This window comes from Festucalex cinctus, chromosome 1 (genome assembly GCF_051991245.1).
Source record: "Festucalex cinctus isolate MCC-2025b chromosome 1, RoL_Fcin_1.0, whole genome shotgun sequence".
Taxonomy (NCBI): domain Eukaryota; kingdom Metazoa; phylum Chordata; class Actinopteri; order Syngnathiformes; family Syngnathidae; genus Festucalex; species Festucalex cinctus.
In genome coordinates, this window is record NC_135411.1 from 1,046,486 (window position 1) to 1,065,883 (window position 19,398).

Genomic DNA, 19,398 nt, shown 5'->3' on the forward strand with positions numbered 1-19,398 from the left:
TAGGAATTCCGGGCGGATCTCATCCAACCCCGGGGCCCTGCCACCGAAGAGATTTCCAACCACCTCAGTCACTTTGACCCCAGAGATAGGAGAGCCTTAATTCTTAATTTCTGGGGGTGATTTTGTCCTATAAACCCCCACCGCCCCAGCCTGTATTTTGTAATTTTGTGTTTGGTTTGCTGCGATTGGCTGGCAACCAGTTCAGGGTGTACCCCGCCTACTGCCCAGAGCCAGCTGAGATAGGCGCCAGCCGCAACCCTTGTGAGGAATAAGCGGTCAAGAAAATGGATGGATGGATGTTTGGTTTGTGAACAGCGGGACGTTTCTGTGGAAAAACAGTGTTTACACCCCTGCAGCCAATCGCAGAGCGGGGTTTGGCGTGTCGCAAACGGGGCCGGGCGAAATTGTCAGCTGCGTGACGTCACTCCTGCGGCAATTTGAAAGCACACACGGATTTTTTTTTCACTCACCCATTCACACGTTAGCTTCTGTGAGTGAGTGAGTGAAAAAAATAATACGTGCGTGCTGTCAAAATCCACGAGAGTGACGTCACGCAGCCGACAAATTCTCCCGGCATCTTTAAATTAACATTTTAACCTTGCCCTTTGTCTTTGTAAATACCTTAAAACCAAACTAAAATATATAAAAATGCAAAAAATAAATAAATCTTGAGCAATAGCGTTGCAAATTATTGACCAAGGAGCGTTAGAGGCGTGTCAACCACCACAGCCCCACAACATCCAGAGCCTTTAGGAATTCCGGGCGGTTCTCATCCACCCCTGGGGCCCCGCCACCGAGGAGATTTCCAACCACCTCAGTGACTTTGACCCCAGAGATAGGAGAGCCCACCTCAGAGTCGCCAGGCTGCTTCCTCAAAGGAAGACGTGTTGGCGCAATTGAGATCTTCGAAGTATTCCCCCCACCGACTCACGACGTCCCGAGTCGAAGTCAGCAGCACACCATCTCCATTATACACAGTGTTAATAGTGAACTGCTTTCCTCTCCTGAGACGCCCAATGGTGGACCAGAATTTCCTCGAAGCCGTCCGGAAGACATTTTCCATGACCTCAAACGAACTCCTCCCATGTCCGAGATTTTGCCTCAGCGACCGCCGAAGGCGCGTTCCGCTTGGCCAGCCGGTAACTGACAGCTGCCTCCGCAGTACCACAGGCCAAAAAGGCCCGATAGGACTCCTTCTTCAGCTTGACAGCATCCCTGACCACTGGTGGTTCGAGGATTGTCGCCGCGACAGGCACCGACCACCTTACGGCCGCAGCTCCGATCGGCCGCCTCAACAATGGAGCCTCTTCGGGCTATGCCCGGCGCTCCCCATCTCCAGAGGTGGGTGCGTGTAAATATACACAAACATACACACATACTTAGTGTCAAGGTGTGGGGGTGTTGGAGGCAGGACCCAAATGCAGGGGGCAACAAAAACAGGGCAATGCAGGGATGCAAGTAAAAAAAGGGATTTAATTAACTAAAAATGTAAACAAGGGACTATGGAAAAAATTAACAAGATCAAAAACAAACACATGGCATGGCATGGCATGGCATGGTATGGCATGGCAAACAGGTACATGAACATGAACAGGCACAATGACTCCCCCAAGAACCGAACGGAAAACAGGTGACTAAATACACACAGGCTAATTGACAATGACTAGACACAGCTGGGCAAGACAAGTGGCAAGGGAAGCTGATTGGTGGATACACTGGGAAGGGAAGAAACACTCAGGTGGACGTGGTTTGACATGACGGGACAAGGGAAGAGACAAGGAACACATGACAAACAACCAAAAACACCAAAAGAAAACAAAATCCCACCCCCCACAAAACATGACAGAACCCACCCCTCAAGGGCGGCTTCCAGACGTCCCACCAACATAAAAAGTCCAAAAACAAGGGCGGGCGGAAGGGGGCACGGAGGTGGGAACACGGCCCACCCATCCGTCCCAGACAAAAGGCAGTTCAGGAGGGCGTCCATGACGCCAGACGAGAGTCCCGTTCAGGAGGGCGTCCTCGAAGCCCGAAGAGAGAGTCCCAGCGGGGGCAGTCAGGAGGGCGTCCTTGACGCCCGATGAGAGGTGAAGGCAGCCTGCAGGGCTTGCGCCGCCGGAACTTTGGGCGGCGCCTGGCGAGGTTCCGGAACTTTGGGCGGCGCCTGGCGAGGTTCCGGGACTTTGGGCGGCGAGATTAATCTTACAGTTGCACAATAATAAATACAATTAAAAAAAAATTAATTAAATTAAATAAAGTGCAGTGAACACTGAACAGTTTCTGAGTGGTTCTTTTCTCCAACCCGCGTTTCATTCCTTCTGATTGGATTGTGTGAATTTTCGTCACTGTATTGTTTTCATTTTCCTTTTAGTCATTGATGAAAGTGTCAGTCAATTTTAGTTATCATGTCAATGAATGGCTTCTATTTTAGTTTTTGTTTAATTTTGATCTGAAAGAAAAATTTCATGATGAAAATTATTCGTTGACGAAATTAGCACTGCTCACATGCTGGCAGCACAGGATGACGCGGCACACGGACTATTTTGACCAGGTCACGAACCCCTCGTCAAATCATAATTTTTCGGCAACGTCCTCCGATGAGGAATACTAACGGTTTTTATTTGTGTAAAAGAAGGATAATCAGACACATTCACGAGCGGGATGTCAGCCAGGTTCGCGGAGGGGAACACGGACTGTGTTTCATAACCGCTTATAACTGTTAATTAATTAATTCTACTTAATTAAGCGTACCCGTTTCATTCTATTTTCATGTGTCGTCTCGTGCGCAGTTCGCACATATCCCCATATAAACTCAACACTGATTGACGAAATGGAATTGATTGTCATTGATTGTCCTCAATCCAAAAATACTGCTGCTCGTTACTGGTGCCCGTAAGAGGGAGCACATAACCCCAATCCTGGCCTCTCTTCATTGTCTGCCTGTAAAATTTAGAGTCCACTTTAAGATTCTTTAATTTTGTTTTTAAATCTCTAAATGGTCTTGCGCCACCTTATCTCACTGAGCTCTTGCAGCCCTACGCACATGCTCTGTGCCTCAGGTCAGCAGACCAAACTCAATTGGAGGTACCGAGGGCAAAGCGGAGGCTTAGAGGAGATCAAGCCTTTGCTGTTGCCGCCGGTCCCTCCCTTTGGAACGACCTTCCACAAAATATTAGGCCGTCCCCCTCTTTATCCTCTTTTAAAACACGTCTTAAAACACAACTGTATTCTTTGGCTTTTGGCGCACCATGAAACTAAACATTGTTTTTGGTGTTTTGTGGCGTTTTGATGTTTATTCTACTTATTTATCTATGTATTTATTTATTTATTCACTTGCCTATTATTCATTTACTGATGTAAAATGTATTTACTTGTAAAAAAAAAAAAAAAAAAAAAACTTGTATACGCACTTCAAAATGTTTGCTTTGTTCTTGTTTTGTTACCTTATTCTTGACTGCACAACCGATTTATATTTCATGTGCAGCACTTTGTATACAGCAATGCCTGTTTTTAAGACGCTTTATAAATAAACAAAGTTTAGTTCATGAATGCTACAGTGGCAACTAGCGATAATTTCGTCGACAAAAAATTGTCATGATTTTTGTGACAAACTTTTTTTTCAGACAAAAATTAAACAAAAACTAAAATAGAAGCCATTCATTGAGACGATAACTATAACTAAAATCGACTGACAATTTTGTCAATGACTAAAACGAAAATGAAAACAACACAGTGACGAAAATTCACACAATCCAATCAGAATGAATGAAACGCGAGTTGGAGAAAAGAACCACTCAGAAACTGTTCAGTGTTCACTGCACTTTGGTCAATGTTCAAACATGGTTACATTCATTGCGCAGCTGTAAGATTAATCTCAAGCAATTTAATTGTGCACTTTTATTTTTTTTTATTCAGGTGAAAACTAAGTCTTATTATTGTCAGTTAAACACGTTTCATTGAAACAATAAAGACACCATTGTGTGAAATGTGTCTTGCGTGTTAAACTACAGTTACAAATAGGTGTGTTATAATTTTCTGCATAAACGTTGATGTGTATGGTGACTAAAATGTCAATACTAAAATTGGATTAATACTAAAATACAATCAGAGGACTAAATTATGACTACAACTTTGATACATTTTGATCAAAAGACAAACTAAATTGAAATTTCTTGTCAAAATGAACAGTGGTTGCAACAGCAGTTGAATGTAATAATGCAGTAATCATGACAAAAAGATTAATGTGGTAATATTGTAAAAAAAAATGTATGTGGGGAAACACCGTTTTAATACAATAATATCCTGGACGTTAAAGTGTTCTTCAAATCGCACACGTCTGTTACAGACATTGGTATGACTGTCTGATGACTGGATAACCGTCCCCTGTCCGGAATAAAGTTGAATTGAACAGCGCTGAAATTTCTTCACGCTTTATAGTATTTATAGTTGTGCTTCAGAAAGGGAGAGTAATAAGAAGTGTACAAACCTGCTGCGTGTAGCACAATTCGAGGCTGCTCGCAAACATCGTCCAGCGGTTGAAAATGTTGCTCGTTCTCTTCTTTGACTCCAAAGAGTTCCTCCTCGTCCTTTGGTGTCGTTCTCGCCGACAATTTGGCACAATAATGCCAACAAAGTCACACTTGGTCTCTTCCTGACCACGTGTTATGTGCTTCTCTTTGTTAGCAGCTAGCAAGCTAAGCTAAGCTAAGCTAAGCTAAGCTAAGCTAAGCTAAGCTAAGCTAACTAGACTGAGAGCACTGAGCTGGATAGCCGACAGCCCACACAGTACAGAAGACCTGCGGAAGTGCGGCGGAAGTTAAGTCAGGCAGGACACGCCCCCGCTGCCTTATGATTGGTTGCTGGAAACTGTGCGGAGGCTTCAAAGCAAGCATTGTCATCAAGGCATCGACAGATGCCGCCATTTTTTATATATTTTTTGCTGCAGTTCGAAAGTTTCATTCGCTTTTTCAATGTTTTGTTCCCGATATAATTGTAAAGTTTTAAATGGCACCAGTTTATTAAAGTGGATGTGCAGTTTAAAAATTCGTCATCAAGGTTGAACAAGCATTTTGAGGTAAACTGAAAGTTTATTATCTGGGATGAGATTTAAACCACCAAATGTTATGAGTTTAATTAGCGGTCTTAGTTAGTAGTAAATGTTTGGGACAGTATCTGATGATATATTATTGATATGTACAATATTTATTTGTACTGCAAGTAATACAAAAGACTTTTGGCCAGTTTTTCTCATCTGTGGCTCTCACACTTTCCTTCAGCAAAGTTTTGACGCAACACTTACCTTCCAATGAAGGTAAAATGTTCGTGATGACTGATGATGACAAGCCATTGAAGTCAAGGAGGCGGACCTCAGAGCCAAGGAGTAAGTTGAGGGCAGGTACCAACTGACTCCTTATTTGTAGGGAGGGCACTAATGCTGATTGGCTAGGGATGTAAGGTATTGCCACACACTTCCCACCAGGGGGAGCATCATCTCATCAGCGCCACACTCAGAAGTACAAATGCAATTGCATTGTACTGTCGCTTCTCTTTATGTGATCATTTTTGTCGGAACGCCGCCTGTGAGTCGCAGCAGTGGCCGGAAACGGAGCTGGTGTGTGAACCCCGGAAGTCCAGGTGGCATCTACTCCATTTGATTTGTATTTTGATTTCAAAATGTGATGAAAGGTTGTTTGACGACAAGAACAATCTGCCTGCAGAGGCAAAAGTGCCACATGAACAGAAATGATATTACTACATGCAAAATGAAAGAATCAAAACCAGGTATGGACACAATTTTGTTCTAATGTCATCTGAATATTGTATGCTAATCATGTCAAAATTGTTACATAGAAAGATAAAATGTGCAAAATGCACTAGCATATGGCGTGTTAGCTAGCACGGAGCTGTGGTGGTTGAGTTAGCAACAAAGAGTAGGACATTTGCGTCAATCATTTCAGTGATAACACTGTTCAACAAAAAAATTTAATCGCAGATGGCTTTGTGTGTCTGAACGTATTGTCGACGCTTATTTGGGGAAAATTACAAGGTGGCTTTATTTCTATTTCATACACAAGGCAACTCAATGTGCTTCACACAAGCAAATACACAACACCTACAAACATCAACAAACAACCATTAACAAAATTCAGAAGCAAACAAAAATAACTTCCTAAATTACGTACAAAAAGAACAAAACAAACATACATTGACATTTAAACACATTAACAGCAAACATTTAATATTTACAGGTTGAGTAGTTTTGAAAGCATTAATTTTACACTTTTAAGATGCACTGACACTTTTACAGCACACCAGTCTCACTTCCCTTCGTTTTTTGAAGCTTCAAAGATGGCTGCCATTCTCACCAGCACACTCGTGTCTCTCAGCAAGCTTTTTACAAGAGAATCTTTTAGCACAAACACTGCAACTGAATGGTTCCTTCCCACTAGGGGTGTTAAAAAAAATCGATTCGGCAATATATCGCGATATTACAGGACGCAATTCTCGAATCGATTCAATAGGTGGCAGAATTGATTTTTAAATATCAATTTTTGATGGGAAAATATTCAACAAAACGTCTTATAGTTAGAGTTCACACCGTAAACATGGAAAAATGTTTACTAAGTGGCTCAGAGTTATAAGGTTGAAGTTTCAGATAAATAATACATCCATCCATTTTCTTGACCGCTTATTCCTCACAAGGGTCGCGGGGGGTGCTGGCGCCTATCTCAGCTCGCTCTGGGCAGAAGGCGGGGGACACCCTGGACTGGTTGCCAGCCAATCGCAGGGCACACAGAGACGAACAACCATCCACACTCACAAGCACACCTGGGGACAATTCGGAGCGCCCAATTAACCTGCCATGCATGTCTTTGGAAAGTGGGAGGAGACCGGAGTACCCGGAGAAGACCCACGCGAGCACGGGGAGAACATGCAAACTCCACAAAGCAAGGCCGGAGCCCGGACTCGAACCAGAGTCCTCAGAACTGGGAGGCGGACGTGCTAACCACTCGGTCACCGTGCCGCCTATAAATAATACATTTTCATACAAATCTTACAGTGTACAAGATTACTGATTAGTATTTTCTAAATTTGAGTAAAAAAAAATAAATCGCAGCAATCGACAAACAAATCCGTATCGGGATTAATCGGTATCGAATCGAATCGTGACCTATGAATCGTGATACGAATCGAATCGTCAGGTACGAGGCAATTCACACCCCTACTTCCCACCATGTATTCTTGTGTGCTTTCTTAAATTTGACATGGAAGAGAAGCTTTTTCCACAATCTGAGCAGGAATATGGTTTCTCTCCAGTGTGTGTTTTTGCATGTGCTGTTAAAGAATTGGTGGAAGCGAAGCTTTTCACACATTTTGTGCATGAATATGGTTTCTGTCCCGTGTGTGTGTTCTTATGTGGCTTCTTAATTCAGACTTGGCAGGGAAGCTTTTGCCACAGGCTGAGCAAGAAAAAGGTTTTTCCCCAATGTGTGTTCTTGAATGTAATGTTAAATGTGACTTCTGAGAGAAGCTTTTGCCACAGTGGGTACAAGCAAAAAGTTTTTTTCCAGTGTGTCTTCTTGTATGTATCATTAAGTCTGACTTCAAAGAGAAGCTTTTACCACAGTCTGAGCAAGAAAAAGGTTTCTCGCCACTATGGATTCTTGTATGCGTTGTTAAAGCTGAATTCTGAGAGAAGCTTTTGCCACAATCTAAACAAGAAAAAGGTTTTTCCCTAGTGTGTGTTCTTGTATGTGTTGTTAAATCTGACTTCCGAAAGAAGTTTTTGCCACAATCTAAACAAGAAAAAGGTTTTTCCCCAGTGTGTGTTCTTGAATGTAATGTTAAATCTGACTTCCGAGAGAAGCTTTTGCCACAATCTAAACAAGAAAAAGGTTTTTCCCGAGTGTGTCTTCTTGTATGTTTTGTTAAATCTGACTTGTCAGAGAAGCTTTTGCCACAATCTAAACAAGAAAAGGGTTTTTCCCCAGTGTGTCTTCTTGTATGTGTTGTTAAATCTGACTTCCGAAAGAAGTTTTTGCCACAATCTAAACAAGAAAAAGGTTTTTCCCCAGTGTGTCTTCTTGTATGTGTTGTTAAAGCTGACTTCTGAGAGAAGCTTTTGCCACAGTCTGAGCAAGCAAAAGGTTTCTCGCCACTATGGATTCTTGTATGTGTTGTTAAAGCTGACTTCTGAGAGAAGCTTTTGCCACAATCTAAACAAGAAAAAGGTTTTTCCCCATTGTGTCTTCTTGTATGTGTTGTTAAAGCTGACTTCTGAGAGAAGCTTTTGCCACAGTCTGAGCAAGAAAAAGGTTTCTCGCCACTATGGATTCTTGTATGTGTTGTTAAAGCTGACTTCTGAGAGAAGCTTTTGCCACAATCTAAACAAGAAAAAGGTTTTTCCCCAGTGTGTCTTCTTGTATGTTTTGTTAAATTTGACTTCAAAGAGAAGCTTTTGCCACAATCTGAGCAAGAAAAAGGTTTTTCCCCATTGTGTCTTCTTGTATGTGTTGTTAAAGCTGACTTCTGAGAGAAGCTTTTGCCACAGTCTGAGCAAGAAAAAGGTTTCTCGCCACTATGGATTCTTGTATGTGTTGTTAAAGCTGACTTCTGAGAGAAGCTTTTGCCACAATCTAAACAAGAAAAAGGTTTTTCCCCAGTGTGTCTTCTTGTATGTTTTGTTAAATTTGACTTCAAAGAGAAGCTTTTGCCACAATCTGAGCAAGAAAAAGGTTTTTCCCCAGTCTGTCTTCTCAAGTGAATTTTCAAACTTCCTTTTGAACTCAGTGTTTTCCCACAATGAGAACATTCGCAGGATTTGTCGTCAGTGTGACACGACCTGTCACCATCAGCGCGTTCATCATTACCATCCAGATTATCATCATTGTCATCATCATCATGAGAAGAAAGGGACCTTATGTCATCACTTTTTGCTTTTGATGATCCCCAGTGGTCTGCATCACTTTCTGGAATCATGTTTTGAGGATTTAAGATCCTGTTTGGAGGCTCCGCCCCTCTGCCCTCCTCACTCTCACCCTTGACTTCATCTTCACTCTTTAAAGGGGCGAAGGTCATTGGTGACGTCATCCTCAACCTCCTCCTCTTTGACACGAACTGGCTTTTCTTCCTCTTCGATGTAAGGATGTTCTTCCTCCTCTTTAACATTCGGAGGCTTCATGTCCTCTTGGTCAGGACGAAGATATTTCTCAGCGACGTCTGCAGGACACAAGAAGACAAACACACATTTGGGTTGGTCAAGTCAAATTTCAAGCGTGAGATGATGTGCATTATTGTTTCTACAGTGCACCTCGACTTGGGGCCACCGCACACTCGGATTGGCCCATCCCAAAAAAACAAAAAGAAAAAGGAAAAAGAAAATATTGGCCTTGTTAAAAATCTGACAGCCGATATAAGGTCAAATCTAAAACCATTTTAATCTCTATTGATTGAAGTCGACTAAATTGAGTTGAGTTGATATTATCCATCCGCATACATTTCAACTTTTACATAGAAAATTAAAACACCTATTTGTAACCATAGTTAGGCTGGAAGACCCCTACTTCCACATGATTCATCCCATTCTCATCTTTCCAATTTAAACATATTCCAAGAAGTGGCATCAAATCAACAGGAAGCAACATGATTTCAACAGGAAGTGACCTGATTTCAATAGGAAGTGACCCGGAAATGGCATAAAATGAACAGGAAGTGACCTAGAAGTGGCTTCAAATTAACAGGAAGTGACACAATTTCAACAGGAAGTGACCTGATTTCAATAGGAAGTGACCTGTTGATTTGAACAGGAAGTTACCCAGAAATGGCCAAAAATCAAAAGGAAGTGACCTGATTTCAACAGGAAGTGACCAGGAAATGGCCTAAAATCAACAGAAAGTGACCCAGAAGTGGCATAAAATCAACAGGAAGCAACACGATTTCAACAGAAAATGACCTGATTTCAATAGGAAGTGACCCGGAAATGGCATAAAATGAACAGGAAGTGACCCAGAAGTGGCTTCAAATCAACAGGAAGTCACCTGATTTCAATAGGAAGTGACCTGAAATCAACAGGAAGTGACACAATTTCAACAGAAAGTGACCTGATTTCAATAGGAAGTGACCTGAAATCAACAGGAACTGACTTGTTTTCAACAGGAAGTGACCCGGACTGGTTAATGTTTGCTCCATTATTTCTAAGAGTAGTAACTGAAATTAAAAGTAAGGGTGATATACGTCAAGACATGAATATAGCAGCAATTAAACTTTTATTAAAGGCAGAAAAAGACCCCACCCTCCCGTCAAGTTACCGACCGATATCACTAATTAATACCGATATTAAAATTATCGCTAAGGCCATGGCATCTCGACTAGAGACAGTAATCTCGACAATTATTCATAGCGATCAAACAGGCTTTATTAAAGGTCGTCATTCTACTAATAATATTAGGAGGCTCTTTAACTTGATTAGTATGTCACAGCGGTATGATAAAAAGGCAGTTGTTATTTCGCTGGATGCAGAAAAAGCCTTCGATAAAGTTAACTGGTCCTTCCTCTTTGCTGTCTTAAATAAATTCGGCTTCGGGGAGTCATTCATTCAATGGGTCTCAATATTATATGATTCTCCTAAAGCTACAGTTACTACTAATGGGATTACATCACAGAGTTTTACTCTACAAAGGGGTACAAGACAAGGGTGCCCAATGTCTCCTTTATTATTTGCTATATTTATTGAGCCGCTTGCATTAGCTACACGTCAGGATAGACGGATCCAAGGAATCCACTCCGGGACAATAGAACATAAAATTAATCTATATGCCGATGATATATTACTCTATTTAGAAGAACCTGCTATCTCGCTAGGGGAAGCATTTAAATTAATAACTAAATTCTCTCACTTATCAGATTACTCTATTAACTGGACAAAATCAACATTATTACCTATTACAGAAAATTCATGGAATCCTACAAGTCAGGATCCACACTACTCCTTTCCTACAGGTAATTTAAAATACTTGGGTGTTAAAATTTCACCTAAGTTAACTGAATTAACTTCTTTAAATTTTTTACCATTATTGGATAGTATCCGTAGTGACCTGGAGCGCTGGAATAATCTTCCGATCTCTTTAATAGGACGGATAGCTACTATAAAAATGAAAGTTTCACCAAAGATCAATTATTTATTTTCAATGATTCCATTTAAACCTACGTCTAACTGGTTCCAATCGCTGGACTCTGCTATCATAAAATTCTATTGGAATAAAAAAAAAGCCAAAATTAGTCTAGTTACTCTTCAGGAAAGTAAATCTAAAGGAGGTTTAGAGGCACCAAACTTTATGTACTATTATATAGCTAATCAACTACAATATCTTGTGCTATGGACACAACCCAACAGAGATACTAACTGTTGGTTGGAATTGGAGCAGAAGGATTGTAATAATCTTAGACTGTTAGATTTACTCTTTATTACAAAATCAATAAAACGACATAATTGTTTTAAAAACCCAATGACAGCCGCCACCCTGACTGCCTGGTGGAAGGCATTAGAAATTACAAACTCCCAATTGGCGCCCTAATATCGTATACAAACTTGGTCCAAAAATATGAAATAAAAAACGGAAATTTCTTACATTATCTGCAAGTTAAAAATATGGTTAAGAAACAAACCCCAACACTTCAGGATACGCTCCAACTACCTGTCTTAGCTAAAGATATTATAAAGCTTTCTCCAACAACAATAAAGAAAATATCAAAAATATATAAGTTATTTTTATACACAAATAAAACGTATTTACCGACTTTAAAATGGGAAAAAGACTTGTCTATAGTTCCGGAACCAGACTTTTGGACCCAAATCTGTGAAAATGTATTTAAAATGACCAAACAGACAAATTTGCAACTTATCCAATATAAGATACTTCATAGAACATATATTACACAATATATGATGAAAAAAATGGGACTCTCTGACTCCGACATTTGTCTCCAGTGCTCACAAAACACTGCCGATACTTATCTTCATGCTTTATGGTCATGTACTCCAGTGCTGCATTTCTGGACTAAAATCTTGGAAAAGCTCGCTGATATATTAAACTGTAGGCTTCCTTTATCTCCAAGATTGTGTTTACTAGGTGACTTAACAATAACTGAGCTATCATGTAAACAATCCCAATCTATATTTATAGCCCTTACTATTGCTAAAAAAATAATCCTTGTCAATTGGAAAAATAAACAATCTCTAAATATCGACCACTGGTTAAACTTACTAATAAATTATATCTCAATGGAAAAAATCTCTGCCTTAAATAAAAATCAAGTATCAAGATTTAAACAAATATGGTCTATGTACATAGAATATTTTAATCTCAATTTGGCAACTTAATCCTGCCTAGATTCTGCCTGTTAACGAGAGCCACCACATCGTTACAACTTCTGTTTTCGCTGCTTCTGTAATTGGTATTTTGTATCTGATTGTTTTTATTTTTATATAGTCAGGAACCTAGTTGCTGCTAGTGGGCTCGAGCATACCACACTATACGACACTATACTCAATAACTCCTTAAGATCTATTTCTAGTGGGCACTAAGCATCAACACTTGGTGTTACTGCATGCTAATTAGTCAATTTTCTTGACGCCGTCCCCTGTGGTCGGGCGGGGGTGGTTCTGCCCCCCCCCCCCCCCCCCGTTGTCTGCTCGGTGGTGGTTGCGTCTTGGCCGCTCCCTGGGCCCCCTGTGGGGTGCGGTGTTGGGGTGCTTCCCCTGGTGCCCGGGGCGGTGCCGTCACGGGTGGTGGGGGTCGGGGTGTGTTCGGGGGTTTGGGGGTCGGGGGTGGTGGGGCCTGGGTCGTGGTGGATGGCGGGTTTGGGTGGGGTGCGGGGGGGTCGTGGGGGGATGGGGGCTGGGGACCGGTGGGGCGCTGTGGGGGCCCGCTGGGCCTCGTTCTGCGGCCTTGGGCTCGGGGGTGTGGGCCGGGGCTGGGGCGGGGGTGTTCCGGGTGTCTGGGTCGGCTCGCCGACCGGTGTCCGCTCGGGTGGCTTGGGGGTGGCCTTGGTGCTGCCGCGGCCTGGGGATTCCGGGGGGGGGGGGGGGGGGGGGGGGGGGGGGGGGGTGCTCGCTTTGCTGGACCGCGGTTGACGGCTTCTTTCTTTGGTGGTGGTCCTTATGCATGCCAGATCCGTCGCACCAGCATCTACTGAAACTCAACAGAAGTACCCTCTCCCTCCCACAGCCCCTTGAATCAGTTGGTGCTGGTGTCTGTGGTTCTCACTTTGCTTTATCTATCCTTCCCTCCTTCCTCTCTTTAGTTTTTCCTCTGGTCACTTGAGATCTTAATTTATTAGAAGTATGAGGTTTCTGGGGTTGGCATAAGACTCTGGTTTTGTAACCACGTAGGAGGGGTCTTGTTGGTGCTGGACTTCACTTTGATGGATTGGATGTACTGGCTTCTATGGATCTCACTCTGCCTTATCGATCCTTCCCTCCTTCCTCTCTTTAGTTTTTCCTCTGGTCTCTTGAGATCTCGCTAAATTTGCTGGAATTTAGAGGCTTCCGGGGTTGGCGTAAGACTTTGATTTTGTAATCATGGGGAAGGCAGGAAGTGTTTGGTCGGTGCTGGATTTCACTTTGATTTACCTTTCTTTTCTCTTTATTTTTTTCTCTGACCTTTTCTCTGGTCTCCTGACCATTTAAACCTCACGACTCTGGCAAGATTCTGAAGTACCTGGTTAAGGCGAAGGGTAATGGGATATTTATAAGGTTTTAGGTGAATGAATGAGTATAAATTTATACGTATTTGCACGCACGCACACATACACACAAAAAAAAAAAAAAAAAAAAAAAGAGCAATGATGACAAGACGTTGAATCGGTAAGACTACCGAATGAACAATTCTGAGCTCTTAAAGAAAAAAAAAAAGAAAAAAAAAAAAAAAAAGAACAGGAAGTGACCCAGAAATGGCCAAAAATCAACAGGAAGTGACCTGATTTCAACAGGAAGTGACCCGGAAATGGCCTAAAATCAACAGAAAGTGACCCAGAAGTGGCACCAAATCAACAGGAAACAACAAGATTTCAACAGGAAGTGACCTGTTTCAATAGGAAATGACCTGAAATCAACAGGAACTGACTTGTTTTCAACAGGAAGTGACCCGGAAGTGACCTGATTTCAATAGGAAGTGACCTGTTGATTTGAACAGGAAGTGACCCAGAAATGGCCAAAAATCAACAGGAAGTGACCTGATTTCAACAGGAAGTGACCCGGAAATGGCCAAAAATCAACAGAAAGTGACCCAGAAGTGGCATCAAATCAACAGGAAGCAACACGATTTCAACAGGAAGTGACCTGATTTCAATAGGAAGTGACCCGGAAATGGCATAAAATGAACAGGAAGTGACTCAGAAGTGGCTTTAAATCAACGGGAAGAGACACAATTTCAACAGGAAGTGACACAATTTCAACAGAAAGTGACCTGATTTCAATAGGAAGTGACCTGAAATCAACAGGAACTGACTTGTTTTCAACAGGAAGTGACCCGGAAGTGACCTGTTTCAATAGGAAGTGACCTGGAAGTGACTTAGAATCAACAGGAAGTGGCCCGATTTCAACAGGAAGTGACCTATCAATAGGAAGTAGCCCAATTTCAACAGGAAGTGACCTATCAATAGGAAGTAGCCCAATTTCAACAGGAAGTGGCCCGATTTCAACAGGAAGTGACTTATCAATAGGAAGTAGTCCAATTTCAACAGGAAGTGACCTAATTTCAACAGAAAGTGACCGTTACTCCATTGCTTACTCCAGTCCTCAATCTTTTCTCCATTGCTGATTCAATTTGTCACTCCTTACACCATTGCTACTCGATTCTACGCTCCTTACTTCATTGCTCACTTAATTTTTCTCTCTTGACTCCATTGCTTCCTCAATTACTTGCTCCTTCCTACATTGCTCACTCGACTTCTTTCTTGTTGTCTTGTTAATTTGTTTCTTGCTAATTTATTTGTATTTGTGTGCTATTTTTCTTCCTTCAACTGCTTCTATATTTCTGTATAAATTCAAACCATTCCAAATTTAGCATGTTCAGGTCATTCCAGGTCACTGTATAGCATTCCAGGTCATTCAATATTCTTCCTAATCATTCCACAGGTTTTTATTCACCCTTCCTGCATTCACCCGCAATTTCTCCAGAAATTGCATTTTCTAATATCACTTAGTTTTCATTTAAATAAAAAGTGCATAATTGCTTGAGATTAATCTTATAGCTGCACAATGAAATAAATAATATGAAATAAATTCACAAAATTACATTAAACAAAGTGCAGTGGCACTTGACAGTGTCTGAGTGGTCCTTTTCTCCAACACACGTTTCCTTCCTTCTGGTTGGATTGTGTGAATTTTCGTCACTGTGTTGTTTTCGAAATTCGTTTTTGTCATTGAGAAAATTGTCAATCAATTTAATTATAGTCTATTAGTGTTGTTCCGATACCGATACTGGTCTCGGGAGAGGCCCAGAGTACTAACAAGTAACATGCCGATACCATTATTTCTGACACTAATATTGGACATTTGGTCCAACATTTTGTTTCTTGCGTGTGCACGACATTCACTGATGTGTGACATGTTCACTGCATGCCGAGCCAAGATATCCTATTGGCCCTTGAATGTTCTGAACCAATGGCAGGGCAGTTTTTTCAATTTTCATGTTGGAAAAAAAACCATTTGTATCGGTACGGTACCAGCATCGATACGAAAAAACTGGGTATTGGAATCGGGGACAAAAAAAAAAAAAGGGTATCGCAACAACACTAGTCTCAATGAATGGCTTCTACTTTACTTTTGAATTTTTGCCTGAAAAAAAAATGTTCGTAACAAAAAAATTTTGTCGAAATTATTACTGCTCACATGCTGGAAGCACAGGATGACGTGGCACACGGACTATTTTAACCAGGTCAAGAACCCCTCGTCAAATCATAATGGTTCGGCAACGATCTCCAACGAGGAATACTAACTTTTTGTATTCGTGTAAAAGACGGATAATCAGACGCATTCACGAGCGGGACGTCAACCAGGTTCCCGGAGGGGAACACGGGTACGCGGAGTCGACTGTGTTTCGGAACCGCTTATAACCGTTGAATTTAACTCATTAATTTACCTTAATAAAGCGCAACCGCTTCATTCCATTTTCACGTGTCGTCTTGTGCGCAGTTCGCATATATGCCCATATGAACTCGGCACTGATTTGCAAAACGGAATCGATTGTCATTGACTCCCGTCTTCGTGAATGCTGCAGTTGCAACCAGTGATATTTTTGTCGCCGAAAAATTTACATCATAATTTTCGTGACTAATTGTTTTTCCTGACGAAAATTCGTTCAGACAATAACTATGATTAAAATTGACTGACAATTTCGTCAATGACTAAAATGAAAATGAAAACAACACAGTTGTGAAAATTCACACAATCCAATCAGAATGAATGAGAAAAGAACCACTCAAAAAATTTTGTGTTCACTGCACGTTAACTCAACTCAACTTTATTTATAAAGCGCTCTAAGAACAGGCATTGCTGTATACAAAGTGTTGTACATAAACATAAATTGTGCAGCTGTAAGATTAATCTCAAGCAATTTAATTATGCACTTTTTCTTATTCAGGTGAAAAGTTACAATATTGTCAGTTGAACATGATTCATTGAAACAAGAAAGACACCATTGTATGAAATGTGTCTTGCGTGTTAAACTAAAGTCACAAGTAGGTGTGCTATAATTTTCTGTATAAAAGTTTAAACGTATGCTGAAGGAAAACAGACTAAACTGTGAATTTAGTCGACTAAAATTGGATCAAAACTAAAATACAATCAGAAGACTAAATTATGACTGAAACTTGTTAATTTTAGTCAAAAGACTATAACTAAAACTAAATTAAAATTTGTCAAAATTAACACTGGTTGCAACAGCAGTTGAATATAATAATGCAGTAATCATGACAAAACTGTGACTGTTTTGTAAAAAAAAATTTTAAAAAAGTACAAAAAAAAAATTACTTTGTAGTATTGTACCACCGTTTTAATAGTCTTATTGTGCACCTAAGTGTTCTTAAAATCGCACACGTCTTGTCAGATACATTGGTATTACTGTCTCATGACTGTATAATCGGCCCCTGTCCGGAATCAACCAATCAAATCAATTTATTTCACTCTTTAAAATAACAGTTGAATTTAATTACTGTGCACAGTGATGCGGACTGCAGTGATTTTTTTTTAACGCTATATAGTAGTGCTAAGCAAGGGAGAGTAATAAGAAGTGTACAAACCGGTTTCGTGTAGTACAATTCGAGGCTGCTCGCAAACGTCGTCCAGCGGTTGAAAATGTTGCTCGTTCTCTTCTTTGACTCCAAAGAGTTCCTCCTCGTCCTTTGGTGTCGTTCTCGCCGACATTTTGGCACAATAATGCCAACAAAGTCACACTTGGTCTCTTCCTGACAAACGTGTTATGTGCTTCTCTTTGTTAGCGACTGGCGAGCTAAGCTAAGCTAAGCTAACTAAGGCCAAGAAGCATCAACGCGCACCGAGACGAGTTTAAACACACGCCGACATTTAATAAATGGTGTCGCAGACCTTCCAAATGGTGATGGGAGTCCTGTGTGTTCAGTCCAACACCAAATCAAAAAGAATGAATTAGCAGAGGACGTCTGATGAAACGCGATGTGGCCGCCGGCCACGGCAGTGAGCACGTGAAGAAACGAATGGAGACGTGCGGCGGAAGTCAGGCAGGACACGCCCCCGCTGCGTTACGATTGGCTGTTGGAAATTGTCCGGGGGCTTCAGAGCAAGCAATGCCATCAAGTCATCGGCAGATGTCGCCATTTTTGCTGCAGTTGGAATCGAAAGTATCATTCCCTTTTTCAGTATTTTGATCGCGATATAATTGTAAAGTTTAAATGCCCGTTTAAATTTGACTTACTGAAAAGAGTTCAATTTTTTTGTGGTGAATGTTCAGTTTAAAAATTCGCCATCAAAGTTGAACAAGCATTTTGAGGTAAACTGAATGTTTATTATCAGGGATGAGATTTAACCACCAAATGTTATGAGTTTAAAGGCCCAGTCTGCCGGTTTCACGCAGGAAAATGCACTTTTTTAAATGCAGGATTTCAACAAACAAACTACTTGTCAATTTACAGATCTGGGCTTCTCTTAATTTCTGGTGGTGATTTTGTCCTAAACCCCCACCGCCCCAGCCTGTATTTTGCAATTTTGTGTTTGGTTTGCTGCGATTGGCTGGCAACCAGTTCAGGGTGTACCCCGCCTACTGCCCAGAGCCAGCTGAGATAGGCGCCAGCCGCAACCCTTGTGAGGAATAAGCGGTCAAGAAAATGGATGGATGGATGTTTGGTTTGTAAACAGCGGGACGTTTCTGTGGAAAGACAGTGTTTACACCCCTCCAGCCAATCGCAGAACGGGCGTGGGGGGTGGCGTGTCGCAAATGGGGCCGGGCGAAATTGTCAGCTGCGTGACGTCACTCCTGCGGCAATTTGAAAGCACACACGGATTTTTTTTTCACTCACTCATTCACACGTTAGCTTCTGTGAGTGAGTGAGTGAAAAAAAAAATGATACGTGCGTGCTGTCAAAATCCACGAGAGTGACGTCACGCAGCCGACAAATTCTCCCGGCATCTTTAAATTAACATTTTAACCTTGCCCTTTGTCTTTGTAAATACCTTAAAACCAAACTAAAATATATAAAAATGCAAAAAATAAATAAATCTTGAGCAATAGCGTTGCAAATTATTTACCAAGGAGCGTTAGAGGCGTGTCAACCACGACAGCCCCACAACATCCAGAGTCTTTAGGAACTACGGGCGGATCTCATCCACCCCCGGGGCCCTGCCACCGAGGAGATTTCCAACCACCTCAGTGACTTTGACCCCGGAGATAGGAGAGCCCACCTCAGATTCGCCAGACTGCTTCCTCAAAGGAAGACGTCTTGGTGCAATTGAGATCTTCGAAGTATTCCCCCCACCGACTCACGACGTCCCGAGTCGAAGTCAGCAGCACACCATCTCCATTATACAGTGTTAATGGTGAACTGCTTTCCTCTCCTGAGACGCCGGATGGTGGACCAGAATTTCCTCGAGCCGTCCGGAAGTCATTTTCCATGGCCTCAAACGAACTCCTCCCATGTCCGAGATTTTGCCTCAGCGACCGCCGAAGCCGCGTTCCGCTTGGCCAGCCGGTAACTGGCTGCTGCCTCCGCAGGACTACAGGCCAAAAAGGCCCGATAGGACTCCTTCTTCAGCTTGACGGCATGCCTTACTGCTGGTGGTTCGAGGATTGTCGCCGTGACAGGCACCGACTACCTTATGGCCGCAGCTCCGATCGGCTGCCTCAACAATGGAGGCGCGGAACATAG

The 19,398-nt window shown here is 41.9% G+C and overlaps 1 protein-coding gene and 1 pseudogene across 2 annotated transcripts in view; both read right to left on the minus strand.

The window, feature by feature from the left end:
- The window catches only part of LOC144010356 (uncharacterized), a 144,955-nt gene extending 127,321 nt beyond the window's left edge, over positions 1 to 17,634 (minus strand). Inside the window, exon 1 of the mRNA XM_077510694.1 lies at positions 17,302 to 17,634. Within this exon, the coding sequence (XP_077366820.1) occupies positions 17,302 to 17,425 (124 nt within the window). The 5' untranslated portion in view covers positions 17,426 to 17,634. The remainder of the gene's footprint in view (positions 1 to 17,301) is intronic.
- On the minus strand, positions 6,168 to 17,403 carry LOC144010633 (uncharacterized; annotated as a pseudogene). The gene is made up of 2 exons (XR_013281281.1): positions 17,302 to 17,403; positions 6,168 to 9,219 (listed from the first exon to the last, which is right to left on the minus strand). The product of XR_013281281.1 is annotated as an uncharacterized LOC144010633 (transcript).
- Positions 17,635 to 19,398: the final 1,764 nt, after the last annotated feature.